The sequence below is a fragment of the Molossus molossus genome, unplaced genomic scaffold, assembly GCF_014108415.1.
Source record: "Molossus molossus isolate mMolMol1 unplaced genomic scaffold, mMolMol1.p scaffold_m16_p_3, whole genome shotgun sequence".
Classification (NCBI taxonomy): domain Eukaryota; kingdom Metazoa; phylum Chordata; class Mammalia; order Chiroptera; family Molossidae; genus Molossus; species Molossus molossus.
In genome coordinates, this window is record NW_023425366.1 from 123,935,416 (window position 1) to 123,954,844 (window position 19,429).

The 19,429-nt window shown below is 46.5% G+C and overlaps 1 protein-coding gene across 1 annotated transcript; it reads right to left on the minus strand.

Annotated features, from left to right (window-relative positions):
* Positions 1 to 160: 160 nt before the first annotated feature.
* Positions 161 to 17,127, minus strand: KIF22 (kinesin family member 22). The gene is made up of 14 exons (XM_036279975.1): positions 17,032 to 17,127; positions 8,404 to 8,599; positions 6,299 to 6,426; positions 6,055 to 6,209; positions 5,628 to 5,837; positions 5,320 to 5,550; positions 5,028 to 5,181; positions 4,777 to 4,912; positions 2,932 to 3,100; positions 2,241 to 2,409; positions 1,783 to 1,850; positions 796 to 1,008; positions 636 to 695; positions 161 to 534 (listed from the first exon to the last, which is right to left on the minus strand). The coding sequence occupies exons 1-14, from the start codon at positions 17,087 to 17,089 to the stop codon at positions 487 to 489; spliced, it is 1,995 nt and encodes a 664-aa protein (XP_036135868.1). The 5' UTR covers positions 17,090 to 17,127; the 3' UTR covers positions 161 to 486.
* Between the last annotated feature and the right edge of the window lie 2,302 nt (positions 17,128 to 19,429).

Below are 19,429 nucleotides of genomic sequence, written 5' to 3' on the forward strand. Positions count from 1 at the left end.
GCAGGTGGTGGGCGCGCGGGAGACGGTGGCTTCTCTTCCCCCCACTTAAAAGATTTTACCCCCCTCCACCAGTGGCCGTTATTTCGCGCGCACGCGCACAAAACCGCTGTCTATGAGCGGGAGAAAAGGGGAGCGCGCTCCAGGGCCACGGATGGGGTGGAGCTAAACTTAAAGCGCGTGCCCGCCTAACGGTCGTTGTCCTCAGGCTTTCGTGTAAGCCTTTTGTTTCCTACCGGCCACCGTCCTTTCCCGTTCCAATAGTCTACTCTCAACCCTGCGCTGCTTCATGTTTTCCCAAAGATGGCGCCCAAAGAAGTTACAGTGGAGCTTGTGTCCGGTCCCAAGGGCAATTATACCCCAGCCCCGCCCCCACAGTCCAAAGAATCAGGCTGAAGCAACGGACTTAAAACTGTCTTTATACAAGAAGCGGTTATACAGGGACTGAAAGAAGGGAAAAAATGGCCAAGTGAAAAGAAGAGCTGGCAGTCAGGAGGGGCTGCAGTGCTGGCCCGCGGCGAGACCCAAGATGTTCGCCTGCAACAGGAGGGAAGGGGAGGGCTGCGTTAGAGCCGGGGGGCAGGGAACAGGCCACAGGCCACAGGCCAGGGAGAGGAGGAGCTAGGCCATGAGCTCACCTTCAGGAAAGACTCCAGCTGTTTCCCTGACATGACCTTCACATGTTCCAAGTCCTCCACCTGCAGGACAATAGCGATGGACAAGGGGTCTAAAGGGTACCAAACTCTTCCCCCTAAATACCCCAACTCCATTCCACGGCTGCCCCGCCTTGGCCATTACCTGGCTGAAGGGGCCGTGGAGCTCCCTCCAGCCCACAATAAGCTGGGCCTTCTTTTGGCCAATGCGCTGCAGGCTGCGCAGATCGCGGGCTGAGCCTTCATTCAGTATATCTAGTATTTTCTGGCGCCCATGGGCCAGTAGCTCTGGACTGATCTGTAGCTCCCAGCAGTCCTCAGCCTCTTCCTTCGGCTTTGTGGCATCCAGGCACTCCAACTATGAGGCAGGGGGAGGTGAATGACAAAACAGCATAGTTTGCTCTTTAGCCCACTGCGGGCTTTGGACTTCTCCGCCAAGGATAGGAGACTAACAGCAGCTACCTTACCGGCCCTCTCCAGCCTCTCTTTCTCTCCTGTCAAGTGTCTGTCCAAAAACCTTTCCTTCTGGTCTGATTCTCATTTTATCCAACTTGTAAAAGAATGGTAATAGAGTTGCCGTGAAGGTCAAATGAGTTAATAAACATAAAGCAAAGAATAAGCTATTAAATCTGGTCCTTCATTTCTAAAAAAGAATAAGCTCTCTTTTACCCTGGAAAGCACATAGGAGAAGGGACTCAATAAGTGGCACCTGCCCCAACCATGCCATCTTAGTTTTGAGGTAGTTCTTCCACTGTTGTTTCATTGTTCCAGGGTTTAGGTCCTGTTTTCTAGTATTAGGTCATGTTTTCCTACTTGGGCTCCTAAGTTTGTAGAGGGCAGGACCCAGGCAACACAACTAGTACGTACTTACTGAGCATGAGAGCTATCAGGAAGAAAGGAAAGTAACAAATAATAGACAATCACTCTGCTAGGTACATGCATAACACTGCATTTCATCCTAAATGAAATGAGTTATATTTGTATTCAGACCATAAGCAACTTAGAAGAGTTATAAATAGCTGATACATGTTCTGACAGGTCGTGTGACTCCATGGCCATTGCTTTCCCACTACGGCTTACTAATCCTTATTTCTAGGCTCTAGGTATAGCCTAAACCTCTAGTTATTCTCACCTTTCTCTTGCGGCTTTTCTTCTTCAAGATATGGATGTTGGCATTTGGGGATGCTGCCTGCTCCTGAACTGAAAGAAAGAACTGGAGTCATTACAGAAGCTACTTTTCACCCTCCCTGGTAGCCACTTGGTTCTCCCATTTCTGATTCCCCAGTTCTCCTCCACGCCAAGTTAACTTCTTTTGTTGTGTGTCCACATGACCTTTCAGTTACCAGTATTTGAAAGTAATCTCAGTTGGTCTTGCATGATAATCAATCATGCACTTGTCAGCCTATCCCATTGTACTCATAACCACCGGAGAGCAGAGCATCAGCTCTATTTCAGATCCTCCTCGCCCATCCCCAGGTTGCCATATGGTGGCAGGACATGAGTGACATGAGGACTACTGCTCTTAACACCTCTTCCCTCCTGAGATCTGTTATCTGTGCCCTTCTGGCTGGCCCCCCAAGCCAAACTTACTCAGTTGTAGGGGAATCACCACAGCCTTTTTGAGGGGTTTAGCCACTGTAACTGTGCGGCGGGCAAGGGGTCGGAGCATTGTGGGAGAGCAATTCTCTTTCTCTTTTGGGTCCAGAGTTTCCTGGGCCCGCACTTTGGCTTCCAGTTCTTTTTGCTTCATCTTAAGCCTCTGTTGGAAAGGATCAGGGAGAGAGGTGACCCAGAACCAACTTTAGGGCAGTTTAAAAGACAGTGGATTAAGAAAGTGAGTGTGCAGGACTCCAAGGCACTAGAAGGAAGGGTGAGGACCAATGGGAGAAGCTACTAGGAAATAATTGGAACCCAATATAATTAAGGTCTTTCTAATGATCAGAGGTGGAACAAGCCTTTTTTTGGAAACACTGAAGGGACTATTCAATCAGTGAGTCCTAACTGAATTTGAGAGCTAGGTTTTAAGAAATGGCAATGTCTTACATTTGTTCCTTTTACCTGGAATTTTTTCCCCCCTCTCACCTCCTCACATCTGATCTCAAGTATTTTTCAAAGTTCAGCCAATGTTAAGGACATTCAAGCAGAAGCTGAAAAACTGAAGGATTCCAGTGGTGGGTGAAAACTGGATGGCAGTCCGGCCTTTCAGTGTTCTTATCTGAAGAACCTCAGATTGTTTCGCAAGGCCAACAGGGATCCCAGCCCCCACCTCTCCAACACTTACTTCAATCTCCAAATCCTTCTCCTCCACTGTCTTCATGAGCACCATTCGCTCTCGCTTTGGGGTGCTCAGCAGAGGGGTCCCCTGGGTCCCCCGGGAGCCCAGCAGACGGTCCAAACTTAGGAGGCGCTCCAGCATGGCCGGGTCCATGCTACTTAGCTTCTGTAGGGGGCTGAGCAGACAGAGGTTACTCTCTATATACCTCTTCTCTCATCACCCTCTATTCCCCTCATCATGCCTTAACTTGGTATATTATGTGGTTCCAGAACCTTGGTGTTAACTTGGACAATTCTGAGCAAATCATCCAGACTCAGTGGATGTTGTGTAGAGATGGATCACTACCTGCCCGAGTAACCTCTCAGGGATACCAGATGAGAGCGAGCATTTAATGAACATGAGAGTTCCACGAATTCAGGGCCCGTGTGCCTGTCCATTTGGAGGAGCAGTCAGGGAAGCTTCCCAGAGGAGGTCATCTTCAACAGGGCTTTGAAAGCCACTGAAGACCTCAAATGCCAAGGCTTTCTCCTGTGGGCAGTAGGAAAGACCTATCAAGTAGAGTCCTGAGCATAATGCCTAGCATCTGTTCCTCTGTCTGGAATTTTTTCCCCTAACATCTGATCTCAGTAATCAAAGTGAATTTAATGCCACCTTTCCCATGATGCCCAACTTGATTGTGCATCTTTATTCCTACACTCTGAACTAGCTCCTCAGGGATAGAGACTGCCTTGTTCTTTGTGCGCAAGTGCCTAGGAAGAACAAGATCAGAAAATATGGGTGAACGTTAGAAGTTATTATTTCCTACCAGGCTTTTACAGAACAAGCAGCTTCTCCTTCCTTAGTATCCTCTGTACTACCTACCTTGCATCATATACTGATGTTTCTGTCTTATTTCCCCTACTAAAATGTGAGCCCTCTGACGTCAGGGTCTGACTAGGTCTGATCTGCCCCATCTCTGAGCTCACCCTCAGAATACCTACTTGGCAGAGACCTTGCCTGTTCACATGTGATACGGATGTGCAAGTATGTATGAGTTTGTGCATGTAGGAAAGGTGGCGAATGGCTGGAGAAGACAAGATTGAAAGATAAGTTTCTGAGTGAACAAGCACATTTTTATGTATGTCATCCTTCCTCAGGTACAACAGCCCCCTGGGGCACTAATCCTTAGCCTCCTCACTTCACCTCTATTCAGTATACAGTTTAGAGAGGCTTTATTTGGGCTCAGTAGAAACAAGGAAAAATTAAAACTGCATTTGGCTCCTTAGAGTTAGGGAGGGGAGGTAGTGAGACACAGAAAGCAAGGCCACTAAACAGAGGTGACCTGAGGATTAGTGCATACTGGGTTAGGAGGCTATCAGAAAGGGGGTGGGGGGATTGGTCACACACAGAAGGGACTCAGTTTAGAGAGGCTTTGTTTGGATTGAGGGTAGAAGCAGGACAATGTTATAACAACCCGCTCCTTGGAGAATCAAGAAGAGATTGGACTCTAACACACAGACTTAGAGGTCTCAGCAAGACGTATCTCTTTATCTCTTCCTTGTCTCCTTTGTTTTGCTCTTATCCTCTGGACCTGAAAGACCTGATCTGATTATTCCTTGAGCCAGAAGCAAAAGTACTTGTCCTTGAAACAGCTGCCCCAAAATATAAGGTTTTTGCCTAAAGAGTTTGGAAAATAGAGAGGAAGGGGGCTAAATGTTCAAGTAGGAAGCCTCTGGAGGGCTCCAGGCAGCAGTACCAGGAGAGGAACAGATTCACGGCTCAAGGATCTGACAGGCTAAACCCACTGCTGCTCTGCACCCAATCCAGACACAGGAAAGGGAGTATGCCCAAGGTCTCTCTCCATCTGCTCACCTGAATTTCTGAGAAGCAGAGGCTGGAGGTGCCGGGGGCTCATGATTCCCAATCTCCTCTTCTTCGGGGCCTCGGGCTCTCTTTGCCTCTGAAGGGCCTACCAGTTCTTTCTGAGACAGTTTAACAGGTGCCAAGACTAAAGAAAGAATGGGGTGGGGGTTACGTCAGCCTCTGTGCTACTGCTTGATGAATTCAGCAAACCCCTAATTGTCCAGAACGGCCTTTTCATTCCTGCCAACCCCAGTCCTTACCATGAAGCTGTAGGCTCTCATTGGTAAAAGGTCGATTGATCACCTCCTTGGACCTGGCAGCAAAGTTGAGTGCAGAGACTGTGTCTAGATAGAAGCATCTCTCGGGGGCAATGTTGGCAATGAGGATACTGTGGGCCGAGCCACCCAGAGAGTCCTGAAGGATGGGGATTGGGCAGGATGGGCTGGTCAGAAGGTCCCATGTTTCCATTCCTTGACTCCTGTTTCCTAACCCCTGAGGAAGCCCAAGAACCTCCTCCTCCAGCCCCTTTTACCCTAGTATGGGTGGTCTGACCTGCAATAGGCGAGTGAGCTTGCTGTCCCGGTAAGGCACACGAGGAAGGCCCTGGTTCAGTGCATCCACCACCTTGCCCAGTACGAAGAGAGAGGAGTTGATGGCTCCGCTCTCCTTCAGCCTCAGGCCCTTGTTGCCTGTGCGCCGATTGTCCTCTGAGCCAGCCAAATCAATCAGGTAGAGTTTCCCCTCCCGCTGGCGAAATGGGGCCAAGCGCTCCCGTTGATCCACCTAGGGTAAAGAACAAGGGCCCCAAGCTTAGCTCAGGCTCAAGGGACTTCCCAGGTCCACCCATCAGCGGGCCTCACCTTAACCAGGAGCACAGCATGACTTCGGGAGGAGCGCTGGTTGAGCCGGGTGGCTCCTACAGTCCGATTTCGACTGGCTGGCAGGAAGTGCTGCTCAAAATCAGCAAAGCTAGTGATGGGCTTCTGTGTGAGGCCTGGAATCAGTATGTTTCCTCGACAATCTTCTCGGATCACCAGGTCTCCGGATGCAGGGTTCAAAAGATCTAATACCTGTTGGCAACAGTGAGAGGGCCAATTTTCTAGGCTGCTTACTTCCTGGGGATCAGTCTCCTTTTATCTGCTGGATTCTCAAAGTTGTACTATCTGCCACCCCAGCCTCTGTTTTTCCAGGTCTTGGGTCCTTGCTACAACAGAGCTCCAGGTTTTGGAACTAGGTCTTACTTTGATCCTTTGTCTCTCTCTCCTCCCCAACCAGAGCGGGCCTCACCTTTTCCTGGTAGATCTCTAAGTAGGACATAGTGACAGAGAGGGACCATGGCCGGCCCTCAGCGCCCTCCTCCCTTGTGAGCTGTAGGAGGTCCATGAGAGCCCGGGGAATCACTCCGGGTTGCTCTGGGCTGCCCAGCATTGTGTGTGTCTTCCCTGGAAAAAGAATGGAGAGAGTTGTGAGATTTTCCTCCCCACTCCGTAGCCCTTTCTATCCCATAGCTATCCTTATCTGGCTCCCTTACCTGCCCCTGTGGGCCCATAAGCAAGCACACTAGCATTCTGCCCTTCCAGCAAGTGCCTTAAGATGGGCTGCACTGATCCGGCATAGATGTCCTGCTGAGAACTCCTCTCCCCATAGAAGGCATCAAACCTGCAGGCAGGAAGAAAAGAGGAAATTAATGGAGGGTTTCAATCTCACCCAGACCTAGAGGAAAATACTGGCCTCAGATTTAAAAGAGTCTATCCCTTATCTTACATGAAGACCCCTGAAAGACCAACTGAACACCTATTCTTTCCCAGTCCCTATACTGGTGTTAGGAATACAGAGATGAATCTGATGTCCCTGCTCTCGGGAGTTCTGCAGTATGTTAAGACGGATAGAAACCCATACTTTTCTGTGATTCAGTAAACAACGAATGCACTAGAAGTAACTGATTCTGCTTGAGGAGGGAAGATTTTGCCAGAGAAGAGAAAGACATTCTAAGTATCAAAAATAGCACACAGACAAAATATGGTATGAAAGGGCAGGGCTTCCCAATCTTTCTTACATCACAGTATATACAGAAAGTAGTATTTGTACACTCTAATGGAGTAATTAGAGGATGCTGCTTATGACTAGATGAGACTCAACACACCTATAGTTTATTCACTGCACTCTGATGGAGAAGCTATGGCTGAGGCCACAGCAGGGATTAATGTAAGTGGACTATAATGTGTATTTGACAGATGAGGCTGGAAAGAAATTAAAGCCAAATTGTCAAGGGCCTGGAACAAGATTGGTAAAATTTTCTGTAAAAAGCCAGACAGTAGCCCTGGCCAGTGTGGCTCAGTTGGTTGGAAAGTCATCCCATACACAGAAAGGTCGCGGGTTTAATCCCGGTCAGGGCACATACTTAGGTTGCAGGTTCAGTCCCCATTTGGGGCACATAAGGGAGGCAACGAATCGATGTTTTGCTCTTATATCAATGTTTCTCTCTCTCTCTCGCTCTCCCTTCCTCTCTCTCTAAAATCAATAATAACATATCTTCGGGTGAGAATTAAAAAAATATATATATATATATTTTTATAAAATATATATGGCCCTGGCCAGTCTAGGCTCAGTTGGTTGGAGCATCGTCCCATACACCAAAAGGCTGTGCAGGTTCGATTCTCGGTCAGGGCACATACCCAGGTTGCAAATTCAGTCTCCAGTTGGTGTGCGTACAGGAGGCAACCAATCGCCCTGGCCTGTTTGGCTTAGCGGTTGGAGTGTCGGCCTGAGGACCAGGGAGTCCCGGGTTCGGTTCCCACTAGGGGCATGTACCAAAAAAAAAAAAAAGTGTCAGGAGGCAACCGATCAATGTTTCTCTCTCTCTTCCTATCCCTTCCTCTCTCTCTAAAATCAATAGAAAAACATATCTTCAGGTGAGGATTAAATACACACACACACACACACATTGAAAAAAAAAGCCAGATAGTAAATATTATGGGCTTTGTGGGCCATATGGTTCCTTTCACAACTACTCAATCCTGCCACTGGGAAGCAGCCTTAGAAAATATGTAAATAAATGAACATGGTTATGTTCCAATTAAGTTTTATTATAAAATCTCCTGGTCAAACTCCTGCAGGTTGTAGTTTGCCACCTCCTGGCCTAGGATGATAAGGTAAAGAGTCTGAACTTTAAATCTCCAACAGAATTTTAAAGTAACTGCCCTTGTGAGTTCTGTCCCCCAAATCTGGGTAGTCTTCTCTAACATCACAGAGTTGCAGCCTGGGTTGGTTGGCTGGTTTATGGTCCCCCAACCCTTCCCACACATCCTCCAAATCCTAGGTGGGACTTCCCTGCTCACCTTTGTTGCTCCTTCCCCACTCTGTGTTTATTTCCCCCACAAAACTGTGAATAGTAATATATGTCTGATTCAGCCTCCAGTTTTCCCCACAGTACAGTATCCTACACAGGACCCATCACAATGGGAACCTGTGAACATTTCCTGAATTAACAAATGAAGGTATGGGGAACAAAGCTGAGCTTAGCTTTGAAAGAGCAAGGATCCTGAGGAAGCAGGCATGAGAAACTATGTGGGCAAGTGACAATGTGAGCAGGGCTAGGAGAGAGAGGGATGGGAAGAAAGAAGGGCTGAATCTTACTGGTATTTGAGAGTCTCCTGGTGGTTCCTCCAGTTAGCAATCTCTAGAGAATAGCTGTCGAGGCCCCGTACACAGGGAGTATCATTTGCTCCAGATGTTCCATCTACAAATGGCCTCAGTCGTACAGCCACCCTTACTCGAGCTGGAGGTGGGCGCCGGACAGCCCCTACCTTGCTTAGCCGACAGCGACCAGCTCCTGGAGGAGAAAAGATAAGATTTAGCATGAAGGATGGTGCAGCACAGAGGAAGTAGAGACCAGCTTTGCTGAGAGGTAAGGGGAGGAGTGTTAGAGGAGGAGGTATTTGGCATAGCTGAGCTTTGAAGGATGAATAGGAGCTTCATCCTTCAGCCAAGCATTCCAGGCAGAAGGAATGGCATATGCAAAAAGCATAGAGGTGTGAAAGCATGGGACCTCTTGGAGAACTGGTGAGGCACTCTGTGTGTGTTCTGTTAGTGAGGGTGAGCAGAGAAGGGCAAGATGGAAGAAAAAAATGAATCAAATACATGGTCTCAGGCAGAGTATGTTGGGGGCATTAGAGGAGAAAAATTATATATAGGTCTGGGACTATAAATCATATCGTGTACTTAGCTAACATTAACATTTATTAAGCACTGACTGCATGCCAGGCACACACGGTGTTCCTGAAAGATAGGTTCTGTTAGTCCCATTTTATCAAAGAAGCTCACAGAGATACAGCAGTTCTTGTGAGCACCTTGGTATTTTATACGCGGGCCATGTGACCAATACTTTATCTTATATCATAACCTCTATTGTCTTTTTTGCTCTTCGTAGGAGGAATAAGCAAAGCCTAAAAGTAAATTAAAACTGCAGCATCTTAGAAGACTAAAGACCTCCATAACCAAGGATAGGGAAGAAAGCTTGGAGGCTGGGGCCCTGGGGGATACCACTGGGAGGGTCAGTGGCCACAGCTCATTCAAGAAGCTCTTTTTCCACCCTGGCTGTTCTGTGGGTGGCCCCAAGCTGGCCTCAGTTCCTTCCCTGCTCTTCAAGTAGGTCCAATGGGTATAGACTGTAATGTGCACACAAATAACCTAGAAGATCTAGTTAAAATACAGATCTAGCTTCAGTACTTGGCGTGATGCCTGAGATTCTGCATTTTTAGCAAACTCCCAGGTGATGCTGCTGCTGCTGCTGCTGTTGGTGGAATATACTTTGAACTGCCAAGGTATAGTAGACCAGCACCTGACAGGGTTGCTCTAAGGATTAAGAGATGATGTTTGCCCCCACCTAAAACCACTCAATGAACTGACTTTTCCGTGCCTCTATTTCTTACCTGGGGTTTACACAGATACACACACACACACACCAAACTGTTTAATGATGGCCTTCTCTTAATGGGGGATTATGCAGGTTTATTTTCTAAATTACAGTTCTGTAATGCTGTAATGTTTGCATTAAAAAAAAAAATAGGCCTGGCCAGTGTGGCTCAGTGGTTGAGCGTCGACCCATGCACCAACAGGTCGCTGGTTCAATTCCCAGTCAGGGCCCAGGCCCAGGTTGTGGGCCAAATCCCCAGTGGGGGGCATGTAGGAGGCAGCCAATCGATGTTTCTCTCACTCATCAATGTTTCTCTCTCTCTCTCTCTCTCTCGAATCAATAAAGAAAAAAAACAAGAATGGCACTGTGGACATCTTTGTTTGGAAGGGATGCAGTTGAGAGGCAGCCCCCAGTCTCTTTTTGTCTCAGCTTAGTTTGCAAAATGCACTACATGCAATCCTTCTCTATTGTAAGTATTCTGTTTAGTATTTTTTTTTTTAATCCTCACCTGAACATATTTTTCCATTGATATTTTAGATAGAATGGGAAGAAAGAAGGGAGGGAGGGAGGGAGAGAGAGAGAAACATCAATGTGAAAGAGATACATCAATTGGTTACCTCCTGAACGACCCTGAATGAGGCCAGGGATTGAACCCTCAACCAAGGTACATGCTCTTGACCAGGAATTGAACCCACGACTCTGGTCCAAGGGCCAACACTCTAACTGCTGAGCCACACCAGCCAGGGCTGTTTAGTATGCTCTTGATAATTAAATCTGAATCATTAAAAAAAAGATTGAGCCCTGGCCGGTTTGGCTCAGCGGTTAGAGCGTCGGCCTGCGGTCCGGAGAGACCCGGGTTCGGTTCCCGCTAAGGGCACGTACTTCGGTTGCAGTTTGTCCCCGGCCCTGGTTGGTCGTGCGGGTGGCAGCCACTCGATGTGTCCCTTCACGTCGATGTTTCTCTCTCTCTCTCCCTTCCTCTCTCTCCCTCCCATACTCTATCTGTACAAAAAAATGGAAAAATATCCTCGGGTGAGGATAAAAAAAAAAAAAAAAAAAAAAAGATTGAGCCCAGCCGGTGTGGCTCAGTGGTTGGGAGTCAACCCATGCACCAAGAGGTCAATGATTCAATTCCTGGTAAGGGCACATGCCCAGGTTGTGGGCCCGACCCCCCGTGGGAGACATGCAGGAAGCGGCTGATCGATGTTCTCTCTCATGGATGTTTCTCTCTCTCTCTTATATCAATAAAGAAAATAAATATTTTTAAATAAAAAAATAAAAAAGAGCCCTGGCCGGTTTGGCTCAGCAGTTAGAGTGTCGGCCTGCGGTCCTGAGAGACCCGGGTTCGGTTCCCGCTAAGGGCGCGTACCTCAGTTGCAGTTTGTCCCCGGCCCTGGTCGGTTGTGTGGGTGGCAGCCACTCGATGTGTTCCTTTCACATCGATGTTTCTCTCTCTCTCTCTGTTCCTCTCTCTCCCTCCCACTCTACCTGAACAAAAAATGGAAAAATGTCCTCGGGTGAGGATAAAAAAATAAATAAATAAATAAATAAAAAATAAAAAAGATTGAGCCCTGGCCTGTTTGGCTCAGCGGTTAGTGTTGACCCACAGACCAGAGAGACCCGGGTTCAGTTCCCGCTAAGGGCATGTACCTCGGTTGCAGTTTGTCCCCGGCCCCGGTTGGAGTCGTGTGGGTGGCAACCACTCAATATGTCTCTCTCACATTGATGTTTCTCTCTCTCTCCCTCCCTCTCTCCCTCCCACTCTATCTGAAGATAAATGCAAAGAATGTCCTCAGGTGAGGATAAAAAATAAAAAAATAAATAAATAAAAAGATTGAGTATCATTAGAAAACACATGAAGATAAAACTAGAAAAGAACCTCTATATTTTTGTAAGGATTAAATGAGCTGGAAAAAAAAATTTTATGAGGAGAGTATTTCTCTAATTTATGTTGGAGAATACCATACTGTAGTTCACAACTAACAGCAAAATTCAAGCCTCAATCTCTTCACCTCCCAAAATCTGGTTTTTAATGAGGATGCCGTATTACCTCCCTATTGTGTACCAACTAGGAAAGTTCTTGGCAGCTCTGACTCTCCTTTTTGCTGGTTGTAACAGCTGGTTGTTGGGAGCCACAGGCCTCATATAAGGCAAGAGGCTGGTATGTATCAGCCAGCACAGAAACAGTAAGACAAAAAGGTGGAAAGACTACCCCTAGAATCTTATACATAAGTAAAACTTACCCATAAGCAGATGGCCTATTTCAAAACTGGGCCTCTGTTCCTTCACCTGACAAATAAAGCTAATTTTACCATTTCTTACTTTATGGTTTACAAAGCACATGTAGTTTTCATGTGATCCTCATGGCAATCCCGAAAGTCAGCAGCAAGTAAGTAGAAATTAAATTCTCAATTATTAGCTTGTGACCTTGATCAAGTGACTTGACATCTAATTGCCCCGGTTTCTTTGTCTATAGAATGGGGTGGGCCTTGGAAGGGCTTAATGAGGATTAAAAGAAGTAACATATAAAATTCTAACACAATAACTATCATACAGTAAGTAGGTTCATTATTCAAGGTAAGGTAGCCTGGGTTCAAATCCCAACTCTACCACTTACAACTAACTAAATAACCTAAAGAAATAATTTTCTATTCCTGAGCCTTAATTTCCACACCTGTAAAATGGGAATAAATAAAAATACCTACCCGTTGGATTATTAAGGCAGTAAAAAAGGTAATTCATGTAAAAGGGCTTGGTTCTTGGTAAAAGCTCAGTAAATGTTTTATATTTATCCCCCATTTTTCAAATGAGGAAACCTCAGTATAGAGACATTAGCTAACTTGTCCATGGTCAACAGGTAGTTAATGACAGAGTTTCAAAGAAAGGTCTAATGCCAAATTTCATTATGTGATGCCCCAGGCCATCTCAGCCCCTTCATTTTTGTATCCCTATGGGCCTTGGAAACAGAGACAAGATCCACCTACCAACTGTGTGCCCTTGGGAAGGCTTAATGTCTCCAAGACTCAATTTCTCTTTATAAAAATAACAGTATCTCAATATATATAAAAAAATAACTGCCCTGACTCTAGTACACTGCTGGTGGGAATGCAGACTGGCGCAGCCACTATGGAAAACACTATGGTATTACCTCAAAAAATTAAAAATTGAATTGCCATTTGACCCAGTGATCCCACTTCTAGGAATATACCCTAAGCAGCCTGAAACACCAATCAAAAAGAATATATGTACCCCCATGTTCATAGCAGCACTATTTACAATAGCTAAGATCTGGAAACAGCCCAAGTGTCAATCAGTAGACGAATGGATAAAAAAGTTGTGGTACAGCCCTGGCCAGTTTGGCTCAGCGGTTAGAGCGCTGGCCTGTGGTCCAGAGAGACCCGAGTTCGGTTCCCGCTAAGGGCATATACCTCATTGCAGTTTGTCCCTCGCCCTGGTTGGGTCTTGCGGGTGGCAACCACTCGATGTGTCCCTTTCACGTCGATGTTTCTCTCTCTCTCTCCCTTCCACTCTATCTGAACAAAAAATAGAAAAGTGTCCTCGGGTGAGGATTAAAAATAAATAAATAAATAAAAAAGTTGTGGTACATATACAAAATGGAGTACTATGCAGCTGTAAGAAAGAAAGATCTCTTATCCTTTGAGACGACATGGAGGGACCTGGAAAATATTATCCTCAGTGAAACAAGCCAAGCAGAGAAAGACAAATACCACATGATCTCACTTATTTGTGGAATATAATGATCATAACAGTCTGAGGAATAGGGTAGACCCAGAGACATGGAAGTAGGGTACAGACTGACAACCCTCAGAAGAAGTGGTGGTGGGGGGAGGAAAGAGATAAACCACAGAACTTATATGCATGTATGCATAACCAATGGACATGGACAACAAAGCTGGGGCTGGGGGGGTGGGGAAGAGGTGGGGAAGAGGGTGTCAATGGGGTAAAAAAGGAGAAACATCTGTAACAAAAATAAAATAAATAAATATTAAAAAAATAAAAATAAAAATAACTGTCCTGGTAGGTTTGGCTCAGCGGTTAGAGTTGTCAGCCTGTGGACCAAACAGTCCTGGGTTCGATTCTGGCCAAGGGCACGTACCTTGGTTGCCATTTGTCCCCAATCCCGGCTGGGGTAGTGTGGGTGGTAACCAGTCAATGTGTCTCTCTCATATCAATGTTTCTCTCTTTCTTTTTCTCTCCCATCCTCTTGCTCTATCTGAAGATAAATGGAAAAATATCCGGGTGAGGATTTAAAAAAATAAAATATAACAACAGTAACCTCATAAGATTGTGAGGAGTCAAAGAAAAAATGTACATACAATGTTTAGCACAGTGCTGGCAGCAAGTGCTCAGTAAATGTTAGCTACTGTTATCATTACACTACTTCTCTTGCTACTCACTTCTCAAGGCAGCAACTTGTTTCTGCTCTCACCATTCAGCAGGGTTAGCAATGAACTCCTTACTGCTGAATCCAGTAGACATGCTTGATCCCCTTCCTATCTGACTTCCCAGCAGTATTCAACACCCTGATCTGTTTTCCTTTGGGAAATATACTTTTCCCTTATTTTCCATGCCACCTACACTGTTCACGCCTTCTCAATTTCTGCCATTCTTAACTGTTTTTTTCTAGGCTCCTTCTCTCTTCTCTCTAGACCAGGTTTGCTCAGTTTGGCACTACTGACATTTTGGGCTGAATAATTCTTGTGGTGGGGCTGTCCTGTGCATTGTAGGGTATTTAGCATGCATGCTGAACACATAAGCCAGTAGCATTTTGTGCCACCTCTCTCCCCAACTGTAACAACCAAAAATAACTCCATGGGAAACAAATGTCCGCATTGGAAACAAAACTGCCCCTAGTTAAGAACCACTACTCTGATTCATTTCATGGGCATGGTCACCTGCTCTCTTGGCTTTAATTACCATCTTAAAGCTTATTAATCCTAACTGACACCTCCACACCAGAGCTCTCTCCTGAACTCTTCAGATCTACATTCCAGGCTGCTGCCCTGCCAGATTATAAGGTTCGAAAGTACTTGGAACTCCAACTGTCCTAAACTGAACTCTTCCCCATCTCTGCGACATCCTCCTCCTTCTATGCTCTCTAACAGAAATGAAAGGTACCAACACAAAGATGGGAATCTTTCTTAACTTCACCTTCTCTCTCATTTCCCACATCAGTTATTCATTACATATGTCAATTCTACCTTTTTAAACGCGTCTACTTCTCTTTATTCCCACTGCACAATCTTTGCCAAGGTCATCATCATCTCAACAGTCTCCCAACTGGTCTCCTTGCCTCTAGTGTCTCTCCCCTCCAATCATTCTCTCTCTACTTCCTTTCTTACACTGTAAGCACTCAGCCATAATGGATTTCCTTCAGTTCCCACAACACACCAAGTTCGTTCCCACCTTTGGGCCTTTACACATGCTAGTCTATCTCCCTGGAATATTTTCTGTACCCCATTCACCCCTACCAAGTAACTGAGGTAAACACACCTTACTTTCTCTAAAAAAACCTTCCCTTGTAAAATGACTGCCCCACTAAGGCTCAGTTAGGTGCACCCATGGCTCGATTTAAGCACACGGCTCCATCCAAGCACTAATCACACGCCACTGTAACTGCATATTTGTCTGTCTTCTCCATCTAACTGTAAACTCAGTGAAAACAAATCTTACTCTGCTCACCTTTATATTCATAATACCTAGCACAGAGTAGGCTCTCAGAGGGTATTTGCTGAACAAATTAAGATTTGATGAATAAACAAACATAAACCATTAACTTGTTCATTTCCTGTTTTCATGATAAAAGTGGTTCACTGCTATTCTTACCCCAAAGCTCACAGGTCCAGGAGAAGAAGAGGCACCATGTAAACAACTGCTTACAGGACAAGAGTCTCTTCCCTTCATAGTAAAAGCAGCTTTGAGGTTGGGCGAGGCTAGCACTTATTTCTTCTAATTTTCCCCTCTCCCACAAGTCCCAAGTTTCATTCAACTTAACTCTTCCCTCTTTTATGATGAGGAAATATAGCCAAAGAAAGCATCTTTGGCTTCCCTTTACATCATAAATAAGAAATCACTTGACAGTGTTTTTGCTCCACCAAGGTCTGGCAAACTCCTACCCAAACCTTGAAACACACCTCAAGTATCACTTCCTTAATAAAGTTCTTCCAGATTACCCAAGGGTTTACTTCGGATTCTGTACTCTCTGCAGCAGTTTATATATCTCTCTCATTGCTTTTCATGTTATTATGTTTATATGACTGTCTAGCTACTAAAACAGACTATAAGCTCCTCTATGGAAGGGACTGTATTCAGTCAAGTGTTTTTATGATACCTACTATGTATCAGACACAGTGGGTCTTGGAAGGATAAGAGCAGGTTGTGCTCAGACAGCAGGAATTTTATGTACTTCGACATAATGGTTAAGAGCAGAGGCTCCAGAGTCAGATTGCCTGAGTGTGAATTCAAGACCCCAATATCTATCAGTTATGTTAACTTTTAGCAATCTATCTAATCCATCTATGCCTCAGTTTCCTCACCTGTAAAACAAAGACAATAATAGTAAACCACCTCATAGCATTATGTGGAGATTAAATGATTCATCACCATCTAGTGTTTACAGTTGTGCCTGGCACCTAGCAAGGGCTCAACATGTGTTTGTCATTCTATTAGGTAGCGTTGTTTCTCCACAGGGCCTGACAAACAGGGACTCGAAATAAATTACTGTGGTGCCCACCATAACCACTGACCAGAATTCAGTCTACAGGAAGAGAGCAGACACTTATGTAAACAAATACATACAAGATTCTGAATGTGCTAACAGTCTTTCCAACCCTAAAACAGCATTGACCTCCACGGCTAAAGTGAAAGAAAACAGCCCCTTATTTCTCTTTTCTGTGGTATCAGTACATCTTACGCTGTCAACTCACACCCAGCTGCAGTCCGTCTAAACTGCGACCTGTCCTCTTACCTCTCTCAGGGATCTCCATGCAGCTCCCTTCTTTTTGTCCTCACGGTTGGAGTGTTTGCCACTTTTCGCTTGCTTACTCACATACTCTCCTGAGATAGGGCCATCGTCCCCATTTTACAAAGAAACTGAAGCTCACAGAGGAAAAGTACGCTGGACTCAAATGAGGCTTTAAGGCTCCGCGCGGAGAGTAGGAAACAGTGAGACGGAAAGAGCGAGGTGGGCTGACCAGCTTGCGACTCTCACCTTTTGCCGCCTGTCCCCGCGCCCCTCCGGGACAACCCCCGGAACCCAGATCGGATTCCGACGCATTACCCCACCAGGCTCCAGACTTTGGCGCCCAGCCCAGGCCGGGCTCACGTACCTGAGGTCGCCGCCGCCATCTCGCGTCGCATCAGCTGCGCCGGGACCCCGGCGTCCATTCCACTATCTCCTTTGGTCCGCCTCTCTCATTCGAATTTCCCGGTGCCCCGCCCCTTTCTTAGGCTCCACCAATCATGGCTATTAGCCGCCGGAAGCCCCTGCTGCGGCTTGCAACTATCCCGCCCTCTAGGGCTCGCCTCAGAGTCCTGCGAGAAAAAGGCTCCCCGGCAGGAGAACGCATGCGCGCACGTTAGCCACCCAGCCGTTGACGTCTCGGCCCGCGCTCCGGAGCAAACTCGGGCGCCCGAGGTGTTGGCGACTGTGGCCTTTAGGGGAGCTGCTGAGCGCCGCCCAGTTTCGAGGCGTAGATTTGCGTAAACTACGGGCTTTTGCCTCATTTTCCCCCTCAAATAGCTGCGAGAATTGTGGTACAAATCAAGCAGACAGTAACCAAAGGAACTTAATCTATTTATCCAAAAAGTTCCCTAAACCGAATACTCCTTTCGCAGCAGAAGAGGCGATTATATGAATAAGGAAAATGTTGCGTAGCAACGGGGTTATTCTAAACGACTGGTAGCGATCTTCACTTTCTACAGTTTTGCCTCCGAGGTGGTTTCGCGCCTGTGAGACCGGGTCGTTGCGCGGCCTGCGGGACTTGACCCCGGCGCCAGTCGGCGGGGCTTGAACCGCTGCAAGTCTCCTGGTGCGGGCGCGCTGGCCGCACTGCGGACACGCCCGCGGCACCCCGCCTGCTAAGCCCAGCGCCACCAAGTGAGGTGCAGAGGCCAGATGTGCCCCCTCATGTCGCAGTCTGAGCCAAGGAGACCGGCTCAGACGTCCCCTTCTTTGTGACTCAGCATTCAGCATGTCGGAGCGAGCGGTCAAGGCGTGTTTGGTATGTTTCTTAGTCACCTTCACCCAAGGTCCCATATCCTACAGGTTAAACTGGGAAGATCATCGCATCTTTGAGCTGCTGGTAGGGACCTTGTTTAGACATTATGTCCAACCTATTAAAAAACAAATATTAGACCAGTGGTTCTCAATTGTTTGGCTTTGGAATCCCTTTACATTCTTTTTCTTTTTTATTCAGACAGAGCGGGAAGGTGAGAGAGGAAGAGAGAGAGAGAGAGAGAGAGAGAGAGAAACATCTACGTGAAAGGGACACATGGAGTGGCTGTCGCCCGCACGACCCAACCAGGGCCGAGGACAAACTGCAACCGAAGTACATGCCCTTAGTGGGAACCGAACCTGGGTCTCTCTGGACCACAGACAACACTCTAACCACTGAACCAAACCGGCCAGGGCTCCCTTTACAGTCTTAAAAAGGAAAGCCCATGCCCTGGCCAGTGGTTCAGTGGTTAGAGCACTGGCCTGCCAACTCAAGGGTTGTGCCCAGCGGCCGGCCGGGGTCCTGCATGGGGGAGCAACCAATCGATGTGTCTCACATCAGTGTTTCTCTCTCTCTCCCTCCCTCCGACCCTTTCACTCTATCTAAAAAAATCAATAGAAAAATATCCTTAGGTGAGTATTAACAACAAAATCGAGGCCCCAACGGTCTTTTGTTTCTATGGGTTTTTATCTATCTATATTTACTATGAGAAATTAAAACAAATTTAAAATATGTATTAATACACTTAAAAATTTCAGTAACAGCCCTGGCCGGTTTGGCTCAGCGGTTAGAGCGTTGGCCTGCGGTCCGGAGAGACCCGGGTTCGGTTCCCGATAAGGGCATGTACCTCGGTTGCAGTTTGTCACCGGCCCTGGTTGGTTGTGTGGGTGGCAGCCACTCGATGTGTCCCTTTCATATCGATGTTTCTCTCTCTCTCTCTCTTCCTCTCTCTCCCTCCCACTCTACCTGAACAAAAAATGGAAAAATGTCCTCAGGTGAGGATGATAAAAAAAAAAAAAAAAAAATTTCAGTAACAGCCCTGGCCAGGTGGCTCAGTTGGTTGGAGTGTCATCCCATTCATTAAAAGGTTGCCAAGGATCAAGCTGGTCAGGGTGCATGCAGTGGGCAGCCAATCAATGTTTTTTTTTTTTTCTCTCTCTCTCTCTCTCCCTTCCTCTTCTCTCTAAAATCAATGAAAATATATCCTCTGGTGAGGATTTTTTTAAAAATATGTTTTTATTGGTTTTTTGTTGTTGTTGTTGTTTTTTAGAGAGAGAGGAAGGGTGAGATAGAAACATGGATGTAAGAGAATCATTGATCGGCTGCCTCCCTCACCACTTCGCCTACTGGGGCCCCAGCCCTCAACCTAGGCATGTGCCCTGACAGGGAGTTGAACTGGAACCTCAGTCCACGGGACCATGCTCAATCCACTGAGCCACACAGGCCTGGCAAGGATATTATTTTTTTTTTAATTACAGTAACAAACCCATAGAGACAAAGTAAATTAGCA

Coding starts and splice junctions, on each gene's coding strand:
- KIF22 (XM_036279975.1), bottom strand. CDS start 17,089: ATGGACGCCGGGGTCCCGGCGCAGCTGATGCGACGCGAGATGGCGGCG. Junction 6,210..6,298: donor TTATGGGCCCACAGGGGCAG/GTAAGGGAGCCA, acceptor TTCTTTTTCCAG/GGAAGACACACACAATGCTG. Junction 4,913..5,027: donor TGAGAGCCTACAGCTTCATG/GTAAGGACTGGG, acceptor TTCTTTCTTTAG/TCTTGGCACCTGTTAAACTG.